Below are 27,500 nucleotides of genomic sequence, written 5' to 3' on the forward strand. Positions count from 1 at the left end.
TTGGTATGACAACTGCTTGGCGTCCGACCGCAAGGCGGCCCAGTACATCACTTGGGCCGAGCTCCCTGCCATCAAGGAGCTCTATACCAGGCGGTATCAAAGGAAAGCCCAAAAAATTGTTAAAGACTCCAGCCACCCAAGTCATAGACTGTTCTCTCTGCTACCGCACGGCAAGCGGTACCGATGCATCAAGTCTGGAACCAACAGGACCCTGAACAGCTTCTACCCCCAAGCCATAAGACTGCTAAATAAGTAAGTTAAATAGTTAACCAAATAGCTACCCGAACTATCTGCATTGACCGTTTTTGCACTAACTTTTTTGACTCATCACATACGCTGCTGCTACTGTTTACTATCTGTCACTTTATTCCTAGTTATATGTACATATCTACCTCAGTTACCTCGTACACCTGCACATCGACTAGGTACTGGTACCCTGTATATCAGAGGTGGGACCAAGTCACTATTATTCGAGTCATAAGCAAGTCTCAAGTCACAAGGTCGAAGTCTCAAGTCGAGTCTGAAGTAGAACAGTTCGAGTCTCGAGTCAAGTCCAAGTCGTGCATTGTAAGAGCAAGTCATGTCGAGTTGAGTCACAATACTTTTTCATCTACAGATCTTTGTCTATTTATTGAGGCTACCAGACAGCCCTTTTCATTATTTTGTCAACAACACATTTTGATTATGTAATAATTAATTTTAACATCAAATTCCAACTGCAATTTTCACATCAATTTCAAGCCATTTCATACCAACAGACCAGTATGCCTATGCTAGTCATTGTTGCTCCGTTGCTGGTGATCTTACAAGGTAAACAGTTCATTTTCTTGATCACCAAACTATTTTTGGAGCTGCATATTTATTCATGGAAATCCTCTCTCTAAACAATTTGACATTTGCGCTGCACCCGATCCTATAGCTGTACAGCAAAATCAGCAATCTGTTCGCTAGCTCAGTGGTTCTCAAACTTTTTGACCTGCGACGCCCCCAAAAGGAGTGGTTCAAAGCTTGCGACCCCCCCACGTGCACGCACAATCGCTGCGCAAATGTAGCCTGTCATTACAGCCATAAACAGTGATGCATTTTCAAAGCGCAAGACACGGAACTAAACTGCGTTTTACACCTGCATTTTTAGATGAAAGTCATTCATGTTAGCAGCCAATATCATCTACGGATATCTTGTCACTCCTCTGGAGTCCAGAGAAAACAGGATAATAGACCTGTATGCAGCGGAAAGCAGCGGTCTGTCTGCACCTTGCACTGTCGCTTTGGAGGGCCGCCTGCCTGCTCGTTGCCAACTGGGTAGCCCCTTTCTTCCTCACAAATATCGTAATAAATTCGCCAGAATACAGTGGGGGAAAAAAGTATTTAGTCAGCCACCAATTGTGCAAGTTCTCCCACTTAAAAAGATGAGAGAGGCCTGTAATTTGCATCATAGGTACACGTCAACTATGACAGACAAATTGAGAAAAAGAAATCCAGAAAATCACATTGTAGGATTTTTAATTAATTTATTTCCGCATTGTCTCCGTGCTGCTCTGCTGTTTGTTGCTACTTGGCTACCTGCCAAACTATTCACGTTTTACTTTTAATAAACGTTTAATTAATCTCTGTGTTCAACAAATTTACCAACTTTTTAGTTTTGTCCTCACTCATCTTTTTCGTTAAACTTTTTCACCCCGGACGTTTATCCCGAGACAGAAGAGTCATTTTCCTGTGCGTTTTAGCTGCCAACTTTACGTTATTTTCCTTTTTCCATCGCAACTTTTTTCCCTTATTCAACTTTTTCACTCGGACGCTTCATCTGGACATGGTTCATCAACATCTTCAACAGCCGAAGCTAAGTAGTAACATTAACATGATGTCTTCTAATTGCAGTCGCTGTACTCATAATATACAGGAGAATTCTCGCCTTACGGCGAGAATAGCTGTGCTACAAGCCCAGCTTCAGACGCAATCGTTAGGCAAGAGTAATATCAGTGTAGGAAAGGAAGAAACAGCGTCTGTGCCACCAGCAAGTACAGACAGTAACGTTAGTATAAATCCCCCCGCACAGTCCCCGCAGCCGGACAACTTTCTCATGGCTTCTGGAGGGAAATACTGTTGGAATGCTCAACCGGTGCTCGCTCATTCAGCCGACAGAAACCTTCAACCGGTTTTCCCCATTATGTAGCGAGTCGGAGTCTGAGTCTGAGTCTTCTCTAGTCTCTACTCCTCCCGTTACGGGGTCTGAGACTCCGAAGGCTCCCACCATTAGCTCTGACAAATTGAAAACCCTAGTCATTGGCGACTCCATTACCCGCAGTATTAGACTTAAAACGAATCACCCAGCGATCATACACTGTTTACCAGGGGGCAGGGCTACCGACGTTAAGGCTAATCTAAAGATGGTGCTGGCTAAAGCTAAAACTGGCGAGTGTAGAGAGTATAGAGATATTGTTATCCACGTCGGCACCAACGATGTTAGGATGAAACAGTCAGAGGTCACCAAGTGCAACATAGCTTCAGCGTGTAAATCAGCTAGAAAGATGTGTCGGCATCGAGTAATTGTCTCTGGCCCCCTCCCAGTTAGGGGAAGTGACGAGCTCTACAGCAGAGTCTCAGCACTCAATCGCTGGTTGAAAACTGTTTTCTGCCCCTCCCAAAAGATAACATTTGTGGATAATTGGCCCTCTTTCTGGGACTCACCCACAAACAGGATCAAGCCTGACCTGCTGAGGAGTGACGGACTCCATCCTAGCTGGAGGGGTGCTCTCCTCTTATCTACCAACATAGATAGGGCTCTAACTCCTCTAGCCCCACAGTGAAATGAGGGTGCAGGCCAGGCAGCAGGCTGTTAGCCAACCTGCCAGCTTAGTGGAGTCTGCCAATAGCATAGTCAGTGTAGTCAGCTCAGCCATACCCATTGAGACTGTGTCTGTGCCTCGACCTAGGTTGGGCAAAACTAAACATGGTGGTGTTCACCCTAGCAATCTTATTAGGATAAAGACCTCCTCCATTCCTGCCATTATTGAAAGAGATCGTGATACCTCACATCTCAAAATAGGGTTACTTAATGTTAGATCCCTCACTTCAAAGGCAGTCATAGTCAATGAACTAATCACTGATCATAATCTTGATGTGATTGGCCTGACTGAAACATGGCTTAAGCCTGATGAATTTGCTGTGTTAAATGAGGCCTCACCTCCTGGTTACACTAGTGACCATATTCCCGTGCATCCCGCAAAGGCGGAGGTGTTGCTAACATTTACGATAGCAAATTTCAATTTACAAAAAAAAAATGACGTTTTCATCTTTCGAGCTTCTAGTCATGAAATCTATGCAGCCTACTCAATCACTTTTTATAGCTACTGTTTACAGGCCTCCTGGGCCATATACAGCGTTCCTCTCTGAGTTTCCTGAATTCCTATCAGACCTTGTAGTCATAGCAGATCATATTCTAATTTTTGGTGATTTTAATATTCACATGGAGAAGTCCACAGACCCACTCCAAAAGTCTTTCGGAGCCATTATCGACTCAGTGGGTTTTGTCCAACATGTCTCTGGACCTACTCACTGCCACAGTCATACTCTGGACCTAGTTTTGTCCCATGGAATAAATGTTGTAGATCTTAATGTTTTTCCACAAAATCCTGGACTATCGGACCACCATTTTATTACGTTTGCAATCGCAACAAATAATCTGCTCAGACCCCAACCAAGGAGCATCAAAAGTCGTGCTATAAATTCTCAGACAACACAAAAATTCATTGATGCCCTTCCAGACTCCTTCTGCCTACCCAAGGACGTCAGAGGACAAAAATCAGTTAACCACTTAACTGAGGAACTCAATTTAACCTTGCGCAATACCCTAGATGCAGTTGCACCCTAAAAACGAAAAACATTTGTCATAAGAAACTAGCTCCCTGGTATACAGAAAATACCCGAGCTTTGAAGCAAGCTTCCAGGAAATTGGAACGGAAATGGCGCCACACCAAACTGGAAGTCTTCCGACTAGCTTGGAAAGACAGTACCGTGCAGTACCGAAGAGCCCTCACTGCTGCTCGATCATCCTACTTTTCCAAATTAATCGAGGAAAATAAGAACAATCCAAAATTTCTTTTTGATACTGTTGCAAAGCTAACTAAAAAGCAGCATTCCCCAAGAGAGGATGGTTTTCACTTCAGCAGTGATAAATTCATGAACTTCTTTGAGGAAAAGATCATGACCATTAGAAAGCAAATTACGGACTCCTCTTTGAATCTGCGTATTCCTCCAGGGCTTAGCTGTCCTGGATCTGCACAGACTCTGCGAGGGCCTGGGATCGGGGAGACACTTAAGTGTTTTAGTACTATATCTCTTGACACAATGATGAAAATAATCATGGCCTCTAAACCTTCAAGCTGCATACTGGATCCTATTCCTACTAAACTGCTGAAGGAGCTGCTTCCTGTGCTTGGCCCTCCTATGTTGAACATAATAAACAGCTCTCTATCCACCGGATGTGTACCAAACTCACTAAAAGTGGCAGTGATAAAGCCTCTCTTGAAAAAGCCAAACCTTGACCCGGAAAATATAAAAAACTATCGGCCTATATCGAATCTTCCATTCCTCTCAAAAATTTTAGAAAAAGCTGTTGCGCAGCAACTCACTGCCTTTCTGAAGACAAACAATGTATACGAAATGCTTCAGTCTGGTTTTAGACCCCATCATAGCACTGAGACTGCACTTATGAAGGTGGTAAATGACCTTTTAATGGCGTCAGACCGAGGCTCTGCATCTGTCCTCGTGCTACTAGACCTTAGTGCTGCCTTTGACACCATCGATCACCACATTCTTTTGGAGAGACTGGAAACCCAAATTGGTCTACACGGACAAGTTCTGGCCTGGTTTAGATCCTACCTGTCGGAAAGATATCAGTTTGTCTCTGTGAATGGTCTGTCCTCCGACAAATCAACTGTACATTTCGGTGTTCCTCAAGGTTCCGTTTTAGGACCACTATTGTTTTCACTATATATTTTACCTCTTGGGGATGTTATTCGAAAACATAATGTTAACTTTCACTGCTATGCGGATGACACACAGCTGTACATTTCAATGAAGCATGGTGAAGCCCCAAAATTGCCCTCGCTAGAAGCCTGTGTTTCAGACATAAGGAAGTGGATGGCTGAAAACTTTTTACTTTTAAACTCGGACAAAACAGAGATGCTTGTTCTAGGTCCCAAGAAACAAAGAGATCTTCTGTTAAATCTGACAATTAATCTTGATGGTTGTAAAGTCGTCTCAAATAAAACTGTGAAGGACCTAGGCGTTACTCTTGACCCTGATTCTCTTTTTGACGAACATATCAAGACTGTTTCAAGGACAGCTTTTTTCCATCTACGTAACATTGCAAAAATCAGAAATTTTCTGTCCAAAAATGATGCAGAAAAATTGATCCATGCATTTGTTACTTCTAGATTGGACTACTGCAATGCTCTATTTTCCGGCTACCCGGATAAAGCACTAAATAAACTTCAGTTAGTGCTAAATACGGCTGCTAGAATCCTGACTAGAACCAAGAAATTTGATCATATTACTCCAGTGCTAGCTTCCCTACACTGGCTTCCTGTTAAGGCAAGGGCTGATTTCAAGGTTTTACTGTTAACCTATAAAGCGTTACATGGGCTTGCTCCTACCTATCTTTCCGAGTTGGTCCTGCCGTACATACCAATACGTACGCTACGGTCACAAGACGCAGGCCTCCTAATTGTCCCTAGAATTTCTAAGCAAACAGCGGGAGGCAGGGCTTTCTCCTATAGATCTCCATTTTTATGGAACAGTCTGCCTACCCATGTGAGAGACGCAGACTCGGTCTCAACCTTTAAGTCTTTACTGAAGACTTATCTCTTCAGTAGGTCATATGATTGAGTGTAGTCTGGCCCAGGAGTGTGAAGGTGAACGGAAAGGCTGGAGCAACGAACAGCCCTTGCTGTCTCTGCCAGGCCGGTTCCCCTCTCCACTGGGGGTTCTCTGCCTCTAACCCTGTTGCAGGGGCTGAGTCACTGGCTTGCTGGTGCTCTTTCATGCCGTCCCTGGGAGGGGGTGCGTCACTTGAGTGGGTTGAGTTACTGACGTGATCTTCCTGTCTGGGTTGGCGCCCCCCTTGGTTTGTGCTGTGGTGGAGACCTCTGTGGGCTATACTCGGCCTTGTCTCAGGATTGTAAGTTGGTGGTTGGGGATATCCCTCTAGTGGTGCGGGGGCTGTGCTTTGGCGGAGTGGGTGGGGTTATATCCTTCCTGTTTGGCCCTGTCCGGGGGTTTCTTCGGATGGGGCCACAGTGTCTCGGACCGCTCCTGTCTCAGCCTCCAGTATTTATGCTGCAGTAGTTTATGTGTCGGGGGGCTGGGGTTAGTTGGTTATACCTGGAGTACTTCTCCTGTCTTATCCAGTGTCCTGTGTGAATTTAAGTATGCTCTCTCTAATTCTCTCGTTCTCTCTTTCTCTCTGAGAACCTGAGCCCTAGGACCATACGTCAGGACTACCGGGCATGATGACACCTTGCTGTCCCCAGTCCGCCTGGCCTTGCTGCTATTCCAGTTTCAACTGTTCTGCCTGCGGCTACGAAACCCCTACCTGTCCCAGACCTGCTGTTTTCAACTCTAAATGATCGGCTATGAAAAGCCAACTGAGAGACCTGAGCCCTAGGACCATACGTCGGGACTACCGGCCGTGGTGACTCCTTGCTGTCCCCAGTCCGCCTGGCCTTGCTGCTATTCCAGTTTAAACTGTTCTGCCTGCGGTTATGGAACCCCTACCTGTCCCAGACCTGCTGTTTTAAACTCTAATGATCGGCTATGAAAAAGCCAACTGAGATTTATTCCTGATTATTATTTGACCATGCTTGTCACTTATGAACATTTTTGAACATCTTGGCATGGTTCTGTTATAATCTCCACCCGGCACAGCCAGAAGAGGACTGGCCACCCCTCATAGCCTGGTTCCTCTCTAGGTTTCTTCCTAGGTTTTGCCTTTCTAGGGAGTTTTTCCTAGCCACCGTGCTTCTACACCTGCATTACTAGCTGTTTGGGGTTTTTAGGCTGGGTTTCTGTACAGCACTTCGAGATATTAGCTGATGTAAGAAGGGCTATATAAAATAAAATTGATTGATTGATTGATTTGCAAATTATGGTGGAAAATAAGTATTTGGTCACGTACAAACAAGCAAGATTTCTGGCTCTCACAGACCTGTAACTTCTTCTTTAAGAGGCTCCTCTGTCCTCCACTCGTTACCTGTATTAATGGCGCCTGTTTGAACTTGTTATCAGTATAAAAGACACCTGTCCACAACCTCAAACAGTCACACTCCAAACTCCACTATGGCCAAGACCAAAGAGCTGTCAAAGGACACCAGAAACAAAATTGTAGACCTGCACCAGGCTGGGAAGACTGAATCTGCAATAGGTAAGCAGCTTGGTTTGAAGAAATCAACTGTGGGAGCAATTATTAGGAAATGGAAGACATACAAGACAACTGATAATCTCCCTCGATCTGGGCTCCACGCAAGATCTCACCCCGTGGGGTCAAAATGATCACAAGAACGGTGAGCAAAAATCCCAAAACCACACGGGGGGACCTAGTGAATGACCTGCAGAGAGCTGGGACCAAAGTAACAAAGCCTACCATCAGTAACACACTACGCCGCCAGGGACTCAAATCCTGCAGTGCTAGACGTGTCCCCCTGCTTAAGCCAGTACATGTCCAGGCCCGTCTGAAGTTTGCTAGAGTGCATTTGGATGATCCAGAAGAGGATTGGGAGAATGTCATATGGTCAGATGAAACCAAAATAGAACTTTTTGGTAAAAACTCAACTCGTCGTGTTTGGAGGACAAAGAATGCTGAGTTGCATCCAAAGAACACCATACCTACTGTGAAGCATGGGGGTGGAAACATCATGCTTTGGGGCTGTTTTTCTGCAAAGGGACCAGGACGACTGATCCGTGTAAAGGAAAGAATGAATGGGGCCATGTATCGTGAGATTTTGAGTGAAAACCTCCTTCCATCAGCAAGGGCATTGAAGATATATAATATAATATGCCATTTAGCAGACGCTTTTATCCAAAGCGACTTACAGTCATGCGTGCATAAATTTTTTGTGTATGGGTGGTCCCGGGGATCGAACCCACTACCTTGGCGTTACAAGCGCCGTGCTTGAAACGTGGCTGGGTCTTTCAGCATGACAATGATCCCAAACACACCGCCCGGGCAACGAAGGAGTGGCTTCGTAAGCATTTCAAGGACCGTCATCTTGAACTTCTTCCATTTTCTAATAATTGCGGCAACAGTTGTTGCCTTCTCACCAAGCTGCTTGCCTATTGTCCTGTAGCCCATCCCAGCCGTGTGCAGGTCTACAATTTTATCCCTGATGTCCTTACACAGCTCTCTGGTCTTGGCCATTGTGGAGAGGTTGGAGTCTGTTTGATTGAGTGTGTGGACAGGTGTCATTTATACAGGTAACAAGTTCAAACAGGTGCAGTTAATACAGGTAATGAGTGGAGAACAGGAGGGCTTCTTAAAGAAAAACTAACAGGTCTGTGAGAGCCGGAATTCTTACTGGTTGGTAGGTGATCAAATACTTATGTCATGCAATAAAATGCAAATTAATTACTTAAAAATCATACAATGTGATTTTCTGGATTTTTGTTTTAGATTCCGTCTCTCACAGTTGAAGTGTACCTATGATAAAAATTACAGACCTCTACATGCTTTGTAAGTAGGAAAACCTGCAAAATCGGCAGTGTATCAAATACTTGTTCTCCCCACTGTATATATACAGTGAGGGAAATAAGTATTTGATCCCCTGCTGATTTTGTACGTTTGCCCACTGACAAAGACATGATCAGTCTATAATTTTAATGGTAGGTTTATTTGAACAGTGAGAGACAGAATAACAACAAAAAAATCCAGAAAAACGCATGTCTAAAATGTTATACATTGATTAGCATTTTAATGAGGGAAATAAGTATTTGACCCCCTCTCAATCAGAAAGATTTCTGGTTAAAACATGCTAATAACGGTCCTCTTAGTATATAAAAAAATGTTTGGTATACTTCGACTGGTATGCCATCCTACCCTGGAGTTTTCCCGGACTTAAAGTCTTTAATTGCATCCAGAAGTTCCTCCTCTGTATTTTCACCTTCACATGAGTCTTTCTGTTTGGCTGTTCATTTTACATTATCAATAGAAAATAAATCTCTACAATTAGCTTCAGTTAGAGGAGATGGAGGCGACTGAAACGAAAACATATGCTTAAAGTACTTTGTTTCCTCCTTCAAAATATAATTTGGTGAATCATGGGTTACTCCGTCATTTATATCCAGTTTCATTAAATTATTTTTGGTAGCATTCCTATGTTGAAGATTAAAAAATAATTTGGTGCATTTTTCCCCATATTCCATCCAGTTTGCTTTATTTTTATAATATATTACACTTGATCTTTATGAATATGTTTCTCCATTTCTTTTTGTTTTTCCTCTAATTTATTCTGAGCCTCTATGTTACAGTTTTTATTGTCATCTATCTGTTCTGTTAGACTTTCTATTTCCTTTGTTAGTATAAACTATTTTGACCTAAATTGCTTTTGTTTTCGAGATGAGTACTGAATTGCATGGCCTCTAAAGGCACATTTAAAGGTGTCCCATACAATAAGGGGATTTGCTGTACCTATGTTATGTCGGAAAAAGTCAGTTATAAATTCCTTTGTCATAGTTAAAAATAAATTATCATCCAATAGGCTTTGATTAAATTTCCAATATCCTCGCCTACGTGGAAATTCAGTAAGAGTAATGTATATGCCAATTATATGGTGGTCCGACCGCATTCTGCCCCCTATCAACACTTTTTAAACTTTTGGTGCCAACGAGAATGAGATAAGATAAACTGGAGAAAATGAAACAAGCTTTTCTGAAGACTAATCTGGATATGCGCGCTAATGCTGATCACTGTTCATTGGTCAACAATCAAGACGCGCAACTTGTTGGTTCTGAAGCACAGATGAGATGTTGATGTTGATACTGTAGGCCTGAAACCAGGGCAAATAGGCAAAGGTGTAAACATAAGGTGTATGTGCATGTAGCCAATTAAAATATGTAGGAACATTTCCCATTCAGTTTCATACTCGCGACGCCCCAAAACCTTCTCCACATCGAGAACCACTGCGCTAGCGACCTGTATTAATTGACAGTTTGCTGGTCCAATCAGAGGGCCAAGTGTGCGTTTCACTAGGCAATCTGTTGCACGTTTTTTTTTTTTTTTTGTGCAATGTGCGATGTTGCTGCTACTGTCTCTGGCTGCGTGTCATCAGTCATCAGTATAAAGTCAACGTCGAGTCCCGAGTCTTGAGACTCCAAGTCAAAGTCAAGTCTTAAGTTATTTTATTTTCTATCAAGTCGAGTCTCAAGTCATCAAATTTGAGTCCACAACTCTGCCGTGTATACAGCCAAGTTATCGTTACTCATTGTGTATCTATTATTACTTTTATTATTACGTGTTTTACTTTTCTATTATTTCTCAATTTTCTTTCAGTTTTTTTTTTACTGAAGCTGGTTATTACATAGCAAAACATACAATAAATAACATAACATAGAATAAATCACTGATAGGTACTAAGGACGTCAGCATTGACATCAGTGGCCTCTTTTAGGAGTGGTTTAGTGCACTAGGTAAGGTGCCTAGTTAGGGGACTTACTTTTCCACTCTCCCTTAGGGCACGTCATTATGTTGACCTCCTCCAGGATCCTAGTTAGAGCGCCTCGTTACCCTCTTAAACGTGGTTAGACCTCGTTAGTGGTTTCCCCCCAGGGACCGCCATTGGTGTTGCTCGTTAGGGATCTGTTTGGCCCCCCCAGGCCTGTAACCCACCAGTGGAGCCTCAGTGTGGTTAATATAACTGGTGGGAGCGGTTACCACAGAGGATCTAGTAGTGTGTTGTGTGTCTGTGTGTTGTGGGTGTGTGTGTGTGTGTGTGTGGGTCTGTGTGTGGGTGTGTGTGTGTGTGTGTCTGTGTGTTGTGAGTCTGTGTGTTGTGGGTCTGTGTATGTGTGTGTCTGTGTATGTGTGTGTGTTGTGTGTTGTGGGTCTGTGTGTCTGTGTGTGTGTGTCTGTGTGTTGTGGGTCTGTGTGTGTGTGTGTCTGTGTGTTGTGGGTCTGTGTGTGTGTGTGTCTGTGTGTTGTGGGTCTGTGTGTGTGTGTGTGTGTGTGTTGTCATACAGATCTAATGAGTCAGGGTGTGAGTAGTCTACTACAGGGGAGGAGACCCTTTTAACAGGGCCTTTCCTAGAACATGTGTCTAAAGTGCCTTCAGGAGCATACGTATGTCTGCCTCCATCCTGGCCCCCCTCTCTCCAACCTCCACGACCCATCATATGAAAACAAGCACTCAAGGTTAACCGTTTGTTTATCCTGTAAATGATCCTGGATTAGGTGAACGTGTGTGTGTGTGTGTGTGCATGGGTGCGTGTGTGTGCATGTGTGCGTGTGTGTGCATGTGCGTATGTGTGTGTGTGTGTGTGTGTGAATAGCTCACACACTTCATGACCTACACGGTCAGCTAACACTTCACACACATTATCACATTGTGTTTGTGTAACTCACATCATCCAGCTTTAGTGTGTGGCGGCCACCTGGGTGATGCAATGCACTGCGGACATTTTGTGAACACCATTTTGTGAACATTTACATTTACATTTTAGTCATTTAGCAGATGCTCTTATCCAGAGCGACTTACAGTTAGTGAGTGCATACTTTTTTCTTTTCTTTCATACTGGTCCCCCGTGGGAAACGAACCGCCATGCTCTACCAACTGAGCTACATGGGACTAATACTCATCACTCATCACATAACTTTTAACATTTACTGCCGTGCTAAGGTAAATGAGTCCTGTACAGTATAAACAATATCCCTCTTATTGAACCTTCCAACTGTTTTGTGTTCTAACTTACTTAATAATTTTTTGTGAAATGACCGCAATGTTCCGCATCCATTTCGTCCTGCCCTCGACCAGATTTTATGCAGTAATGGCGGCCATATTGTACCAGACCACTCACCCGCAGCACAGTCAGCTGCACTCCTGCCCTGGAGAGACACGCGCACACACACACACACCAAAACACACAGACACACTCACACACACACACACACACACACACACACACACAGTTACATAACAGCGTATTGGGAAATGGCTCTTGACACTCCCCAGTTAAAACTGGCATGGTTAAGTGTCATGTTTTATTGGTTTGAGGTGCCTGCTGCTGTGAGACATCTAGTGCTGATGATTTACTGTATAATAATCATACCCTACGTCAAGTTCAGTTTTAGTTTTATCGACTGTTGCATTTTGCACTTTTTGGCACATCCACTGGGTACTTGTGTGCTTTGCTACTCTGGAGAAAGGGGGGGGTAAGGGGAGAAGAGAGGATGTGGAAAAAGAGGGAGAAGAGGAGAGAGGGAGACATATAGGGCACATGAAGTGGAGAGTGAGTGAGGCATAGCTGGAGACGGAGAGGAGAGAGAGTGAGGGATAGATGGAGACGGAGAGAGAGTGAGGGATAGATGGAGACAGAGAGGAGAGAGAGTAAGGGATAGATGGAGACAGAGAGGAGAGAGAGTGAGGGATAGATGGAGAGGAGAGAGAGTGAGGGATAGATGGAGACAGAGAGGAGAGAGAATGATGGATAGATGGAGACAGAGAGGAGAGAGAATGAGGGATAGATGGAGACAGAGAGGAGAGAGAGTGAGGGATAGATGGAGACGGAGAGGAGAGAGAGTGAGGGATAGATGGAGACAGAGAGGTGAGGGATAGATGGAGAGGAGAGAGAGTGAGGGATAGATGGAGACGGAGAGAGAGTGAGGGATAGATGGAGACAGAGAGGTGAGGGATAGATGGAGACGGAGAGGAGAGAGAGTGAGGGATAGATGGAGACAGAAAGGAGAGAGAGGGGTAGATGGAGACGGAGAGGAGAGAGAGTGAGGGATAGATGGAGACAGAAAGGAGAGAGAGGGATAGATGGAGACGGAGAGGAGAGAGAGTGAGGGATAGATGGAGGCAGAAAATAGAAAGAGCGGGGGATAGATGAGACGGAGAGGAGAGAGAGTGAGGGATAGATGGAGACAGTGAGGAGAGAGAGTGAGTGAGGGATAGATGGAGACAGAAAGGAGAGAGAGTGAGGGATAGATGGAGACGGAAAGGAGAGAGAGTGAGGGATAGATGGAGAAAGAGAGGAGAGAGAGTGAGAGATAGATGGAGACGGTGTGGAGAGAGAGGGATAGATGGAGAGAGAGAGGAGAGAGAGTGAGGGATAGATGGAGAGAGAGTGAGTGAGGGATAGATGGAGACAGTGAGGAGAGAGAGTGAGTGAGGGATAGATGGAGACAGAAAGGAGAGAGAGTGAGGGATAGATGGAGACGGAAAGGAGAGAGAGTGAGGGATAGATGGAGAAAGAGAGGAGAGAGAGAGTGAGAGATAGATGGAGACGGTGAGGAGAGAGAGGGATAGATGGAGAGAGAGAGGAGAGAGAGTGAGGGATAGATGGAGAGAGAGTGAGTGAGGGATAGATGGAGACAGAAGAGAGTCTCCATTGTTATAGCTGGAATAGAGCAGTTATCAGGATGGAGAGAGACAGAGGGAGGGAGAGATGGAAAGAGAGAGAGAGAGGGGTGGGGGCAATACTAGGGGATAGATTGTCTCTTAAAAGCATTATTTATTGTGTACATTAATGTAAGCAATGTGAAGTAGTGTAATTGTTCAAGGTCAAGGGTCAGGAGGGATGACTTTGGCTTCAAGATAACAGCCTTTAAAACACTGATCTAGGGTGAGGTTCAGCAGGGCTTTAGCCCTCTCTGTCAGTACATACTGGACTGTAGCCCACATGCTGTTAGACCCAGCTGCTGGTAGGGGGATGTGGGAATGCTGCTGTGGGTTCTTGGGGTGGCTGCTCTGGTCTGGCTGCTCTGGTCTGGCTGCTCTGGTCTGGCTGCTCTGGTCTGGCTGCTCTGGTCTGACTGCTCTGGTCTGGCTGCTCTGGTCTGGCTGCTCTGGTCTGGCTGCTCTGGTCTGACTGCTCTGGTCTGGCTGCTCTGGTCTGACTGCTCTGGTTTGCCTGCTCTGGTCTGGCTGCTCTGGTCTGGCTGCTCTGGTCTGGCTGCTCTGGTCTGGCTGCTCTGGTCTGACTGCTCTGGTCTGACTGCTCTGGTCTGGCTGCTCTGGTCTGGCTGCTCTGGTCTGGCTGCTCTGGTCTGACTGCTCTGGTCTGGCTGCTCTGGTCTGACTGCTCTGGTTTGCCTGCTCTGGTCTGGCTGCTCTGGTCTGGCTGCTCTGGTCTGGCTGCTCTGGTCTGGCTGCTCTGGTCTGGCTGCTCTGGTCTGGCTGCTCTGGTCTGACTGCTCTGGTTTGCCTGCTCTGGGCTCATACTGCTATGTTTTTGCTGAGACAAACAGGTAACTGCCAAAATAAAGGAAACGCTTGAGTAAATGAGGGATTCAGTGTATATTGAAAGCAAGTGCTTCTAGACAGGTGTGGCTCCTGAGTTAATTAAGCAATTAACATCCCATCATGCTTAGGGTCATGTATAAAAATGCCTAGAAGAAGTAATCTCAGTGACTTTGAAAGAGGGGTTTAAAGGGTGTGTGTGTGTCTCAGTCAACAGATCTGGAGCGGTGCCTGTGACGGCGTTTTCCACCACCATCAACGAAACACCAAATTATGGAATTTCTCGTGGTAGAATGATGTCGCATCCCTCCAATAGAGTTCCAGACACTTGTAGAAAATATGCCAAGTCGCATTGTAGCTGTTATGTTGGTGTTTCCTTTATTTTTGTAGTTACCTGCAGCAGATAATGATCTAGCACTGTGTGTGTGTGTGTGTGTGTGTGTGTGTGTGTGTGTGATCCACATGTGTACAGTATATATGTGTTTCAACCTCAAAGAGTTGTGTAACTCTCCCTTGCTGATGCAGCGGAGGGGGGGAGGAAGGAAGCTAGCAGTGGGGCACAGTGTTAAGGTTTTACAGGCAACTACAATAAACCCCACAGGCCTACCTCATTATCAGATACAGTGCCTTCAGAAAGTATTCACACCCCTTGACTTTTTCCACATTTTGTTGTGTTACAGCCTGAATTTAAAATTGATCAAATTGAGATTTGTTTTATGCTGGTCTACACATACTACCCCATAATGTCAAAGTGGAATTATGTTTTTAGGAATTTTTACAAATGAATTAAAAATGAAAAGCTGAAATGTCTTGAGTCAATAAGGATTCAACCCCTTTATGGCAAGCCTAAATACGTTCAGTAGTAAACATGTGCTTAACTAGTCACATAATAAGTTTCATGGACTCACTCTGTGTGCAATAATAGAGTTTAAGATTATTTTCTAATGATTACCTCATCTCTGTACCACACACATACAATTATCTGTAAGGTCCCTCAGTCGTGCAGTGAATTTTAAACACAGATTAAACCACAAAGACCAGGGAGTTTTCCAATGCCTCTCAAAGAAGGGCACCTATTGGTAGATGGGTATTTTTTTTTTTTAAAGCAGACACTGAATATTACTTTGGATGGTGTATCAATACACCAAATCACTACAAAGATACAGGTGTCCTTCCTAGCTCCGTTGCCAGAGAGGAGGGAAGCCACTCAGGGATTTCACCATGAGGCCAATGGTGACTTTAAAACAGTTACAGAGTTGAATGGCTGTAATAGGAGAAAACTGAGGAAGGATCAACAACATTGTAGTTACTCCACAACACTAACCTAATTGACAGAGTGAAAAGAAGAAAGCCTGTACAGAATACAAAATATTCCAAAACATGTATCCTGTTTGCAACAAGGCACTGCAAAAAATGTAGCAAAGTAATTCATTTTTTTGTCCAGAATACAAAGTGTTATGTTTGGTGCAAATCCAATAGAACCCATTACTGAGTACCACTCTCCATATTTTCAAGCATAGTGGTGGCTGCATTTTGTTATGGGTACGCTTGTAATTGTTAAGGACTGGGGAGATTTCAGGTTAAAAAAAGAAACGTAATGGAGCTAAGCACAGGCAAAATCCTAGAGGAAAAGCTGGTTCAGTCTGCTTTCCACCAGACACTGGGAGACTAGAGGAAAACCTGGTTCAGTCTGCTTTCCACCAGACACTGGGAGATGAATTCACCTTTCAGCAAGACAATAACCTAAAATACAAGGCCAACTCTACACTGGAGTTGCTTACCAAGAAGACAATGAATGTTCCTGAGTGGGCGAGTTATAGTTTTGACTTAAATCTGCTTGAAAATCTATGGCAAGACCTGAAAATTGTTGTCTAACAATGATCAACAACCAATTTGACAGAGCTTGAATAATGGGCAAATGTTGCACTATCCAGGTGTGGAAAGCTCTTAGAGACTTACCCAGAAAGCCTCACAGCTGTAATCGCTGCCAAAGGTGCTTCTACAAAGTATTGACTCAGGGGTGTGAATACTTACAGTACCAGTCAAAAGTTTGGACACACCTACTCATTCCAGGGTTTTTCTTTATTTTTACTATTTTCTACATTGTAGAATAATAGTGAAGACATCAAAATGATGAAATAACACATATGGAATCATGTAGTAACCAAACAAGTGTTAAACAACTCAAAATATATTTTATATTTGAGATTCTTCAAATAGCCACCCTTTGCCACCCAGCTTTGCACACTCTCGGCATTCTCTCAACCAGTTTCATGAGGTAGTCACCTGGAATGAATTTCAGTTAACAGGTGTGCCTTTTTAAAAGTTAATTTGTGTAATTTATTTCCTTCTTAATGCGTTTGAGCCAATCAGTTGTGTTGTGACAAGGTAAGGGTGGTATACAGAAGATATCCCTATTTGGTAAAAGACCAAGTCCATATTATGGCAAGAACAGCTCAAATAAGCAAAGAGAAACGACAGTCCATCATTACTTTTAAGACATGAAGGTCAGTCAATCTGGAAAATTTCAATAACTTTGAACGTTTCTTCAAGTGCAGTCGCAAAAACCATCAAGCGCTATGATGAAACTGGCTCTCATGAGTTCCAACCGCAGTGTCTTTGTGAGACGCAGAGTAGGTGAACGGATGATCTCCGCATATGTGGTTCCCACCATAAAGCATGGAGGAGGAGGTGTGGGTGTGGGGGTGCTTTGCTGGTGACACTGTCTGTGATTTCTTTAGAATTCAAGGCACACTTAACCAGCATGGCTATCACAGCATTCTGCAGTGATACTCCATCCCATATGGTTTGCGCTTAGTGGGACTATAATTTGTTTTTCAAAAGGACAATGACCCAACACACCTCCAGGCTGTGTAAGGGCTATTTGATCAATACTGAGAGTGATTGAGTGCTGCATCAGATGACCTGGCCCCCACAATCACCCGACCTCAAATCAATTGAGATGGTTTGGGATGAGTTGGACCGCAGAGTGAAGGAAAAGCAGCCAACAAGTGCTCAGCATATGTGGGAACTCCTTCAAGATTGTTGGAAAAGCATTCCAGGTGAAGCTGGTTGAGAGAATGCCAAGAGTGTGAAAAGCTGTCATCAAGGCAAAGGGTGGCTACTTTGAAGAATCTAAAATCTAAAATGTATTTTGATTTGTTTAAAACTTTTTTGGTTACATGATTCCATATGTGTTATTTCATAGTTTTGATATCTTCACTATTATTCTACAATGTGGAAAATTGTAAAAATAAAGAAAAACCCTGGAATGAGTAGGTGTGTCCAAACTTTTTGACTGGTACTGTATGTAAATGAGATATTTCTGTATTTATTTTTCAATGAATTTGCAAAGATTTCAAAAAACATGTTTAGACTTTGTCATTCTGGGGTATTGTGTGTAGATGGGTGAGAAAAACAATATATTTAATCCATTTTGAATTCAGGCTGTAACAAAACAAAATGTGGAATAAGTCAGGGGGTATGAATACTTTTTACTTTCTGAAGGAACTACACGCACACACACACACACACACACACACACACACACACACACACACACACACACACACACACACACACACACACACACACACACACGTTTGGTTGTCCACCCCAAACTCAGCCACCCGTTGCCCAAACCCCCTGACCTCACCCAAACCACATTACATCATCCTAGTTCTTGAACTGGTGGCTGCTGGGAGGGGGAGAGGTCATTTGTTATTGGTTCTCTGGGCTATGGGGCAGGGGGCGGGGTTAACGAGGGAAAGAGTGGGTGAAGCATCGATAAACTGATACAGTACCTTGTCTCAGGGATAGGGAAAAAGAGGGAGGGGGAGGGGAGGGGAGCGGGGGGGAGCTGAATGAAAGAGGTGGAACCTAAAATCGCTTATACTGAAGTTGTACTTTCTAGAATGTAGTCCTATGTTTTCACTGAACCTTTTCACAATGTAAGGGTTAATAGTTTGTCTTTAATCCAGAAAGACAACACGGTAACACTTTATTTGGATAGTCAGTCTGTAAATGCTCTGTAGACTATTTACAGACTATCGGTAACATGTCAACTGCATGTCTGTTGACTTTCAACAAGGAAGTGTCTGTAGTCCATCTGTAGACTATCGGCAGCATTTCAACAGTATTTCTTCAGCCTTTCAGTAGAATCTCAACAGTATATTTCATCATTTTTAACCAGGTAGTCCATAGTCCGTACTGTATATAGATGCTCGACAAACCATCTGTAGACAAGCCATCTTTAGACTATCGGCAGCATTTCAACAGTATTTCTTCAGCCTTTCATTAGAATCTCAACAGTAGATTTCATCATTTTTAACCAGGTAGTCCATAGTCCGTATATAGAAGCTCGACAAACCATCTGTAGACTATCAGCAGCATTTCAACAGCATATCTGTAGCATGTCAGCGATACTTCAACAGTATGTCCCATCACTTGCACAAATGCCAAGCCCATCTATAGATGATCAACAAACAATCAGGAGACTATCACCAGCATCTCAACTGCATATCAGTTACAACTTAACAGCATATCTGTTGTCATTCTAGTAACTATCTGTAGATATGCTTTGGGACTATCTAAATAAACTTAAACACAAGTTGGGCTTAGTTGACATCTGCAGACTATCTACTTCACATTCAAACTATGTATCAACTGATGAGCATGTTCAGTGCATTTACTAACACTCTAGCAATCCTCTGTAAATATGCATTGGGACCATCTAAACAACTGAAAAGGCCTTTTAACACTGGAGCACCTTGGGAAATATATCAAGAGGGAAACAAACAAACAATCACTTAAACCATCCTGTTGGTGATGAAGAACTGCATCAGAGGCAATAATGTAGTTTTTATTAATACCTTCGTCTCCAATTCTAGTTATACTGTATGCTAAAAATATTTATATACAAAATACATTCATTTTTACTTCTTGACAAAAAACACAAACCAATTTACAATATGATACCCATTGCCTACTACGTTAACAAAGAGCAGAGATAGTCGTAACAGATTCTGTAAACATTGTTCACAGTTCCTCTTTTCAAATCAAGTGTTTCTGTCTCACAAGAGATGCAACAAACAGGGAATAAGTCATCTTATTGCACCCATTTCAAAAGAGAAACACAATAAACCCTTCTGGATGTATGGAAAACAAAGCAAAACACACAACAACTGAAATATTATGTTTGTCACATCTGAATGTAAACACTTTGATAAAAACAAAGTTGGAAACAAAGATTGAAAACAATATTCACTTTTTTTCCGGAAACATAAGATTATAAGGTAATATAATTCTTAAAACCTCCCATGGCAGCTTGCAGATGGTTGTCACTACGTAGCCATGCCAGAAAGGACGAAGGTAAAGCATTTTCTAACCACAATGCCAATTTAACAACTAAGTTGTTAGTTTTTCCTATTTTGTTGTATTACAACTTGTAATTTAAAATTGATTTTTATTTTTATTTCATGTAATGGACATACACAAACTAGTCCAAATTGGTGAAGTGAAATGAAAAATATAACTTGTTTCAAAAAATTCTAAAAAATTAATAACGGAAAAGTGGTGCATGCATATGTATTCACCCCCTTTGATATGAAGACCTTAAATAAGATCTGGTACAATCAATTACCTTCAGAAGTCACATAATTAGTTAGATTGCACACAGGTGGACTTTATTTAAGTGTCACATGATCTGTCACATGATCTCAGTATATATACACCTTTTCTGAAAGGCCCCAGAGTCTGCAACACCACTAAGCAAGGGGCACCACCAAGCAAGCGGCACCATGAAGACCAAGGAGCTCTCAAAACGGGTCAGGGACAACGTTGTGGAGAAGTACAGATCAGGGTTGGGTTATAAAAAAATATCAGAAACTTTGAACATCCCACAGAGCACCATTAAATCCATTATTAAAAAATGGAAAGAATATGGCACCACAACAAACCTGCCAAGAGAGGGCCGCCCACCAAAACTCACGGACCAGGCAAGGAGGGCATTAATCAGAGAGGCAACAAAGAGACCAACAATAACCCTGAAGGAGCTGCAAAGCTCCACAGCGGAGATTGGAGTATCTGTCCATAGGACCACTTTAAGCCGTACACTCCACAGAGCTGGGCTTTAAGGAAGAGTGGCCAGAAAAAAGCAAACATGTTTGGTGTTCGCTAAAAGGCATGTGGGAGACTCCCCAAACATATGGAAGAAGGTACTCTGGTCAGATGAGACTAAAATTGAGCTTTTTGGCCATTAAGGAAAACGCTATGTCTGGCGCAAACCCAACACCTCTCATCATCCCGAGAACACCATCCCCACAGTGAAGCATGGTGGTGGCAGCATCATGCTGTGGGGATGTTTTTCATCGGCAGGGACTGGGAAACTGGTCAGAATTGAAGGAATGATGGACGGCGCTAAATATAGGGAAATTCTTGAGGGAAACCTGTTTCAGTCTTCCAGAGATTTGAGACTGGGACGGAGGTTCACCTTCCAGCAGGACAATGACCCTAAGTATACTGCTAAAGCAACACTCAAGTGGTTTAAGGGGAAACATTTAAATGTCTTGGAATGGCCTAGTCAAAGCCCTGACCTCAATCCAATTGAGAATCTGTGGTATGACTTAAAGATTGCTGTACACCAGCGGAACCCATCCAATTTGAAGTTTTGTCTTGAAGAATGGGAAAAAATCCCAGTGGCTAGATGTGCCAAGCTTATAGAGACATACCCCAAGAGACTTGCAGCTGTAATTGCTGCACAAAGTGTGTGTGTGTGGGGTGGTGGGGGGGGGGGGGGGGATAGTTATGCACGCTCAAGTTTTCTGTTATTTTGTCTTTTTCTTGTTTGTTTCACAATAAAAAATATTTTGCATCTTCAAAGTGGTAGGCATGTTGTGTAACTGAAATGATACAAACCCCCAAAAAATCCATTTTAATTCCAGGTTGTAAGGCAACAAAATAGGAAAAATGCCAAGGGGGGTGAATACATTCGCAAGCCACTGTACCTTACCCCTTGACCCTAACACTTGATTAATAACAAACAGCTAACGTACTTGCACAATACTTCTGATGATATAGCCAATGTTGTCCTCTCTAGCTTGGCCATCTAGTGATGACCCTAGCAGACTGCTTTTGTGACAGTTGACCCAAAGCATCCCTCCTTCCACACAATGAGCTCTTTGTCTCTTTCTCTCTCTCTCTCTCTCTCCTCTGTTCTTCCACTCCTTTCTTCTCTTGAACTCTTTGGTAAATGCTGTTTTCTCCACTTCTCCTCCTAAGGCTATGTATACTAATGCTTCTCACTGTCCTGCATCTCTAAATGGGAAACGCTCCTCAAACAGGGCACATTCTTTTCCAGTCTCCAGTCTCTTTAACCATTAAAGGGAGCTGTTGTTGTTGTTGTTGTTGTTCATGTTCACATTATTGTTGCAGTCTCAGCCGGTTGGGCTGTTCTGCACTGCAGGTCTTAGGGTTAGTTTATAATGGTGATGATGATGATGATGATGATGATGATGATGATGATGATGATGAAGGTGATGATAGAGTTAATTTAAATGATGATAATGAAAGTTCATTTCAATGATGATGATTATGATGAAGATGATGAAGGTGATGATAGAGTTGATTTAAATGATGATGATGGTGATGATGATGAAAATGTCATCAGAGTTAGTTGATGAACTGAGCGCCCCCGTGAGGCACGATCTCCGTCAAGCCCCACCCAATTACGTTTCCCCTCTGCTCACACCCCTCGCCGTCCTGCAAAGCCAGCTGGGATATCTCCTCCTCCGCCAGCACTCGGTCCCACATGTTCACCCCCGTTATCTTCCCAATGAACGCCAACTTGGCATCGAAGCCTCCCTCAAACCCAGGCATCTCACTCCCACTGCCACCTGACCCTCCAGAGACCCCACCGACGTTTTTCTCCTGCCCCAGCTGGAGTGAGCCTCCATTGGGTAACACGTGGCCCTCGGCCACCCCGGGTGTGAATGCCACTCTGTGTCCATCGGCCCATAGTGACGCTATGCCCTGCTCAGAGCTCCAAGCCCCACATATGTGGGTCCAAATTCCTCCTCTCACCACGCCCCGCCCCTCCACCAGGTGAGCCTCTCCTCCCACGGTGAAGAGAGCCCTGGTTCCGCTGAGAATGAGCTGGATCTCATAGGGGTTCCGTTTGGTTCCGTAGGAGAACAGCACGGTTCTGTTGGAGATGGAAACGGGCTTGGCCCACAGGCACACGGTGAAGGAAGAGAGGGAGAGAGGGAGGTCTGGTGTCACCGAGGAGAAGATGCGACGGGAACGCATAGGGAAGAGAAGAGCGGTCTCACAGCCTGGGAGGGAGGACAGAATGAGAGAATTGCTTTAGTCATTTTGCGGTTATTAATTGATCTGCAAGATGACCAATTTAGGAAACCACGGGTATGACAAAAAAAATATTTTTACTTTTCTAATTACGTTGGTAACCAGTTTATAATAGCAATAAGGCACCTTGGGGGTTTGTGGTAAATGGCCAATATACCACGGCTAAGGGCTGTATCCAGGCACTCCGCGTTGTGTCTATCATAAGAACAGCCCTTAGCCGTGGTATTCTATCTATATAGGATCTCTAAGGTTGAACCTTTAACAGTCATGCATGCAGTTTGGTATTTGAGCGGTAGACCATGGTGTGATTGAGGTTCAGGTTGCGGTCAGTGGTAATGCGGTCAATGATGTCATAGACCGGAGGTTTTTCCCTGTCTTGTCCTTTTCCTCCCACTCCTCCTCCTCCTCCTCCTCCTCCCACTCATTTTTACATTTTACATTTTAGTCATTTAGCAGACGCTCTTATCCAGAGCGACTTACAGTTAGTGAGTGCATACATTTTTCATACTGGCCCCCCGTGAGGAATAGAACCCACAACCCTGGCGTTGCAAGCGCCACGCTCTACCAACTGAGCTACACTCCTCCTCCTCTTCCTCGGCGGGCGCAGTCGCTCTTCTCTCTCTCTCTTTCCTTAACGCCACGAAAGAGTAAACCGTGAGGTCACCATGTCTGTTTCTTATCACACACACACCACTCTCTCGTTTGCTTGTGCACATGTAGGCCTGCGCGTGTGTGTGTGTGTGTGTGTGTGTGCAGCTCTACTGTGTGCGATCTATAAAGGATAACACCATGAGATAATGCATCAACACAGAGTCAGACCAGAAGAGGAAATCCCTGCTGGTTTGAATCAGTCTTTGTGTGTGTGTGTGTGTGTGTGTGTGTGTGTGTGTGTGTGTTTGTTTGTGTGTGTGTATTACTAAGGGGTTCTAAATGAGCTCCCTTCCCCCTCTCTCTGCAGCAGCAGTCCGATAGCTAGGTTATGACACACACAGTGATTGACTCTTCCTACCAGACGCTAAATATTGACGTTACATTTGTCTCAGGTTTCTCTCCGGGGGTAACCGTTCCCATCTGGTTCTGCTTCCCAGGGTGCTTTGCTGTGGTTGCTGTGCCGACCTGCTAATGATTATACCTGTGTGTGTGTGTGTGTGTGTGTGTGTGTGTGTGTGTGTGTGTGTGTGTGTGTGTGTGTGTGAGTGATATAAACAGCATTGAGGTTTTATCTGATTAATGCTGGGAACTGGAGCTGGCTCACTGAAAGGCCTGGCGTCTCCATATGAACAGACTTGATTCAGAGAGAGACTCTTCTCTATAGAACAATAGCCTTGTTGCTCTCTGCTCAGATTGGGGATAAGCTACCTTTTTAAAGCCCTCTGGGTTTATTATAAGACCTGGGCTCATTTTGTTTTTGATTGAATTGCAACAGAGTAAGCAGGTAGAGGCCTGAACAGGACGTGGATATATTTAGGCTCGCAGAGCTTTGCAGATAGAGATCACAGATGCAGAGACTGGGTTTGGAACATGGAAAGGCACTCTGGTAAGAATTCCTGTTATAAGGAAAATGGATCAGAAACATTTTTTACATTCACACTCCCTAGGTATATGTTTGCTATATTCATTCTTTCAAGAATCAATGGGTTGTTAGAATCAAATTGCCTGGGCGGGATGTCTGATGTGATTCTTGTAAGTTGGGTGCTGTATCACCTGATTGTGTCTAAAAACTCACATAAATCTGCAACATTATGCAGAGCGGGGCTTCTCAACCTTGTTCGGTTACTGTACCACCAAGGACATGTTGCTCTGCCCGGGGTACCCCTGATCTACCCCCTCGTGTATTTTACCAGTAGGCCTATGGTCTCATGAGTATTCTCAAGTACCCCCTGTGGATAGGCCAAATACTAGTGCCCCTGGTTGAGTCAAGTACCCCCTGTGGATAGGCCAAGTACCAGTGCCCCTGGTTGAGTCAAGTACCCCCTTGGATAGGCCAAGTACTAGTGCCCCTGGTTGAGTCAAGTACCCCCTGTGGATAGGCCAAGTACTAGTGCCCCTGGTTGAGTCAAGTACCCCCTGTGGATAGGCCAAGTACTAGTGCCCCTGGTTGAGAACCACTGATGTAAAGGATGGCAGGATGTATAGATAGTGACACAGGAAGAGGTGTTCTCACCTGCGGGCAGGTGTCGTTGCCGTGCCGACTTGAGCGCTATTTCTAGCACTGCCCTCGTCTTCGCCAGCTCTGTCACCAGGGCATCCAGCATCTCTGCCGACACCACATCCTGCTGCAGGTTTCCCCCCTTTGCCTCTGGTGGCGTTACGGGTCCTGGATTACTCAGGCAGCTGTTTTCTAGCTTGATGGGTCGGGAAGCCTGTGTCCGCACCGCGGTGATGAGCTGCTGTAACAGTGTCTCCTGGTGGCTATTCCCAGAATTACCTGCAGATTTCCCAGCAGCAGTGCTCTGATCTTGCCTGAGATGCTCCATGCTCTCCCTGAGGCGAGCCTCCATCTGCATAGACATCTTCCGCCCAGCGGTCTCCACTGCAACGCCACAGGCCCCTCCGTACTGAGCCACAAACCTGGGGTCAGGAGAAGAGGGATTAGAGATGGATTACGTCAGAGACCAGGAGGAGAGCAGGCTGCAGTACACATGGGAGCCGAGCTAGCCAACTGCACCAGTAGTTTCTTATGCCACATTACACATGGACTCCTTTCAGATATACACAGGTGCACAGAGGTTAGGAGATCGATTTGGAATTGGTGGTTTGGGAAAGGTCGATTTGGGATTGGTGGTTTGGGAAAGGTCGATTTGGGTCGTAAAGGTCGTATTGGGATTGGTGCTTCTGTTCCATTGGCTGAGATGGCCTATATATTCGTGCCTATATATTAGTGCCCGTATATGAGTTGGTGGCAGGTAGCCTAGCTGTTAGAGCGTTGGGCCAGTAACCGAAAAGCTGCTGGTTCAAATCCCAGAGGCGACAAGGTGAAAAATCTATTGATGTGCCCTTGAGCAAGACACTTAAACCTAATTGCTTCAAGGTCGCCGTTGAATGGCAGAGCCTGGCCGTGACCCCACTCTCCGAGGGTGTCTCAGGGAGAGTGGGATATGCAAAAAACACATTTCCAATTAATACATGTGTGAAATAGGACAAATATAAGCAACCTTAGCATCTCTCCACGCAGCGATCCCAACTCCACCTTGATGATGTCATCGGAGTACTGCAGAAGCATGTTCTCCCTCATCTGAGAGTTCTCCAGCATGGAGAAGAGCTTGTCCCATTTAGTGATGTCTGTAGCCGTACAGGGGGTTGGGGTTGGGGTTGGGGTGGCTGGAGAGATGGAGAGAGAGGGAGAGAGAGGGAGAGAGAGAGAGAGGGAGAGAGCAAGAGAGAGGGAGAGAGAGAGAGGGAGAGAGCGAGAGAGAGAGAGAGAGAGAGAGAGAGGGAGAGAGAGAGAGAGGGAGAGAGAGAGGGAGAGAGGGGTGGAGCGGTAGAGACATGCATGTACGTTAGATGGCTTCAATTATCCTTCCCTTCCTATTCTTTATCCTGCCAACTGTCTGTCTCTCTCTCAGATTATCCCTTTCTTTGCTTGAAACAGTATCCGTCTATTTCCCGCTCTTCCCCTCTCTACACTTCTTGTTCTCTATCTCTCCCTCTCTTTCTCTTTCCGTGTCCTGTGTCCTGGCAGTTTGAGTTATTGGCACGGTCTCTCCCTCTGGTACGGTAATGTGTGATGTTACTCTCCAGTGTTTGTTTGGGCCGCTTCATCTTTAATAATGTAAAATCACATTACAAACTGCCCTGAGCAAAGTTATAGTTGTTTATGGTTTTCTGTTAGATTACGAACCATACACACACACACACACACACACTCATACACACGCCAAGGAGCCTGCCTTCCAAAATCAGCTGAGAGAAGAATTCCCCAATTAAATAGTATTTCTTTGATCAATGACCAGTCATTCATAATGGTCTGTTCCCAATAGGAGGCTAAAAGCCCCGGTCTCCTCTCGCTCAACTTACTCTCTGGCAGAGAACATCTCTGCCCAGACTTTCCCAGCCAACACTGACAGAACACATTGAGGAACACTCCCTCAGCCACAGCTCCTTGAGATAGACTGACTCTACTGACAGATCACAGCTAGATCAGTGATTCCCCAAACATCTGTTGCTTCATAACCCGCCTAAAGCTTTTGGAAATTTCAGAGCAGCTGAATTGGAAGTGACTCACCATTCAGTAAACACTGGTCCAGATTATTTACATTATTTATGTACTGTACTTACTCAACGTACCCTCTGGCAGGTGAGAGAAGGAAGAGAGAGGAGAAGAGAGGAGAGAGAGAAGAGAGAAGAGAGGAGAGAGGAGAAGAGAGGAGAGAGGAGAAGAGAGGAGAAGAGAGGAGAGAGGAGAAGAGAGAGAACATGTCCAGATGTGCTCAGCCAACTCTGACACATTAACACAGTCACTGCTCACTCTCTCTATGATTACACTCTTAGCTCTTCATATCCAGAGACTAATAACTTGACAAAGACCAACACTGGACAGAGTTCATCTAGACAGACTTTTACAACCCACAGAAGCAGAACGTACCCACAATGATTCTAAAATCAAACTCGTTTAGTATGATATCTGGACACACACTGACTGAACACAGCCATACAGAGTCCTGAAGAGCATACGTATTAAATAGACTTCCA

At 44.4% G+C, this 27,500-nt stretch overlaps 2 protein-coding genes across 2 annotated transcripts in view; one reads left to right on the plus strand and one right to left on the minus strand.

Moving 5' to 3' along the window:
• LOC121568465 (ventricular zone-expressed PH domain-containing protein-like) overlaps positions 1–27,500 on the plus strand; it is a 103,018-nt gene that overhangs the window by 16,406 nt on the left and 59,112 nt on the right. Inside the window, exon 3 of the mRNA XM_045216734.1 lies at positions 20,948–20,961. Within this exon, the coding sequence (XP_045072669.1) occupies positions 20,948–20,961 (14 nt within the window). The remainder of the gene's footprint in view (positions 1–20,947; positions 20,962–27,500) is intronic.
• LOC121567595 (pentraxin-related protein PTX3) overlaps positions 21,383–27,500 on the minus strand; it is a 7,261-nt gene continuing 1,143 nt past the window's right edge. Inside the window, exons 2-4 of the mRNA XM_041877768.2 lie at positions 25,964–26,129; positions 24,973–25,379; positions 21,383–22,777 (exon numbers count right to left, since the gene is read on the minus strand). Coding sequence (XP_041733702.2) covers positions 22,116–22,777; positions 24,973–25,379; positions 25,964–26,129 — 1,235 coding nt within the window. The 3' untranslated portion in view covers positions 21,383–22,115. The remainder of the gene's footprint in view (positions 22,778–24,972; positions 25,380–25,963; positions 26,130–27,500) is intronic.

Source organism: Coregonus clupeaformis, chromosome 6 (assembly GCF_020615455.1).
Source record: "Coregonus clupeaformis isolate EN_2021a chromosome 6, ASM2061545v1, whole genome shotgun sequence".
In the NCBI taxonomy this organism is placed as follows: Eukaryota; Metazoa; Chordata; class Actinopteri; order Salmoniformes; family Salmonidae; genus Coregonus; species Coregonus clupeaformis.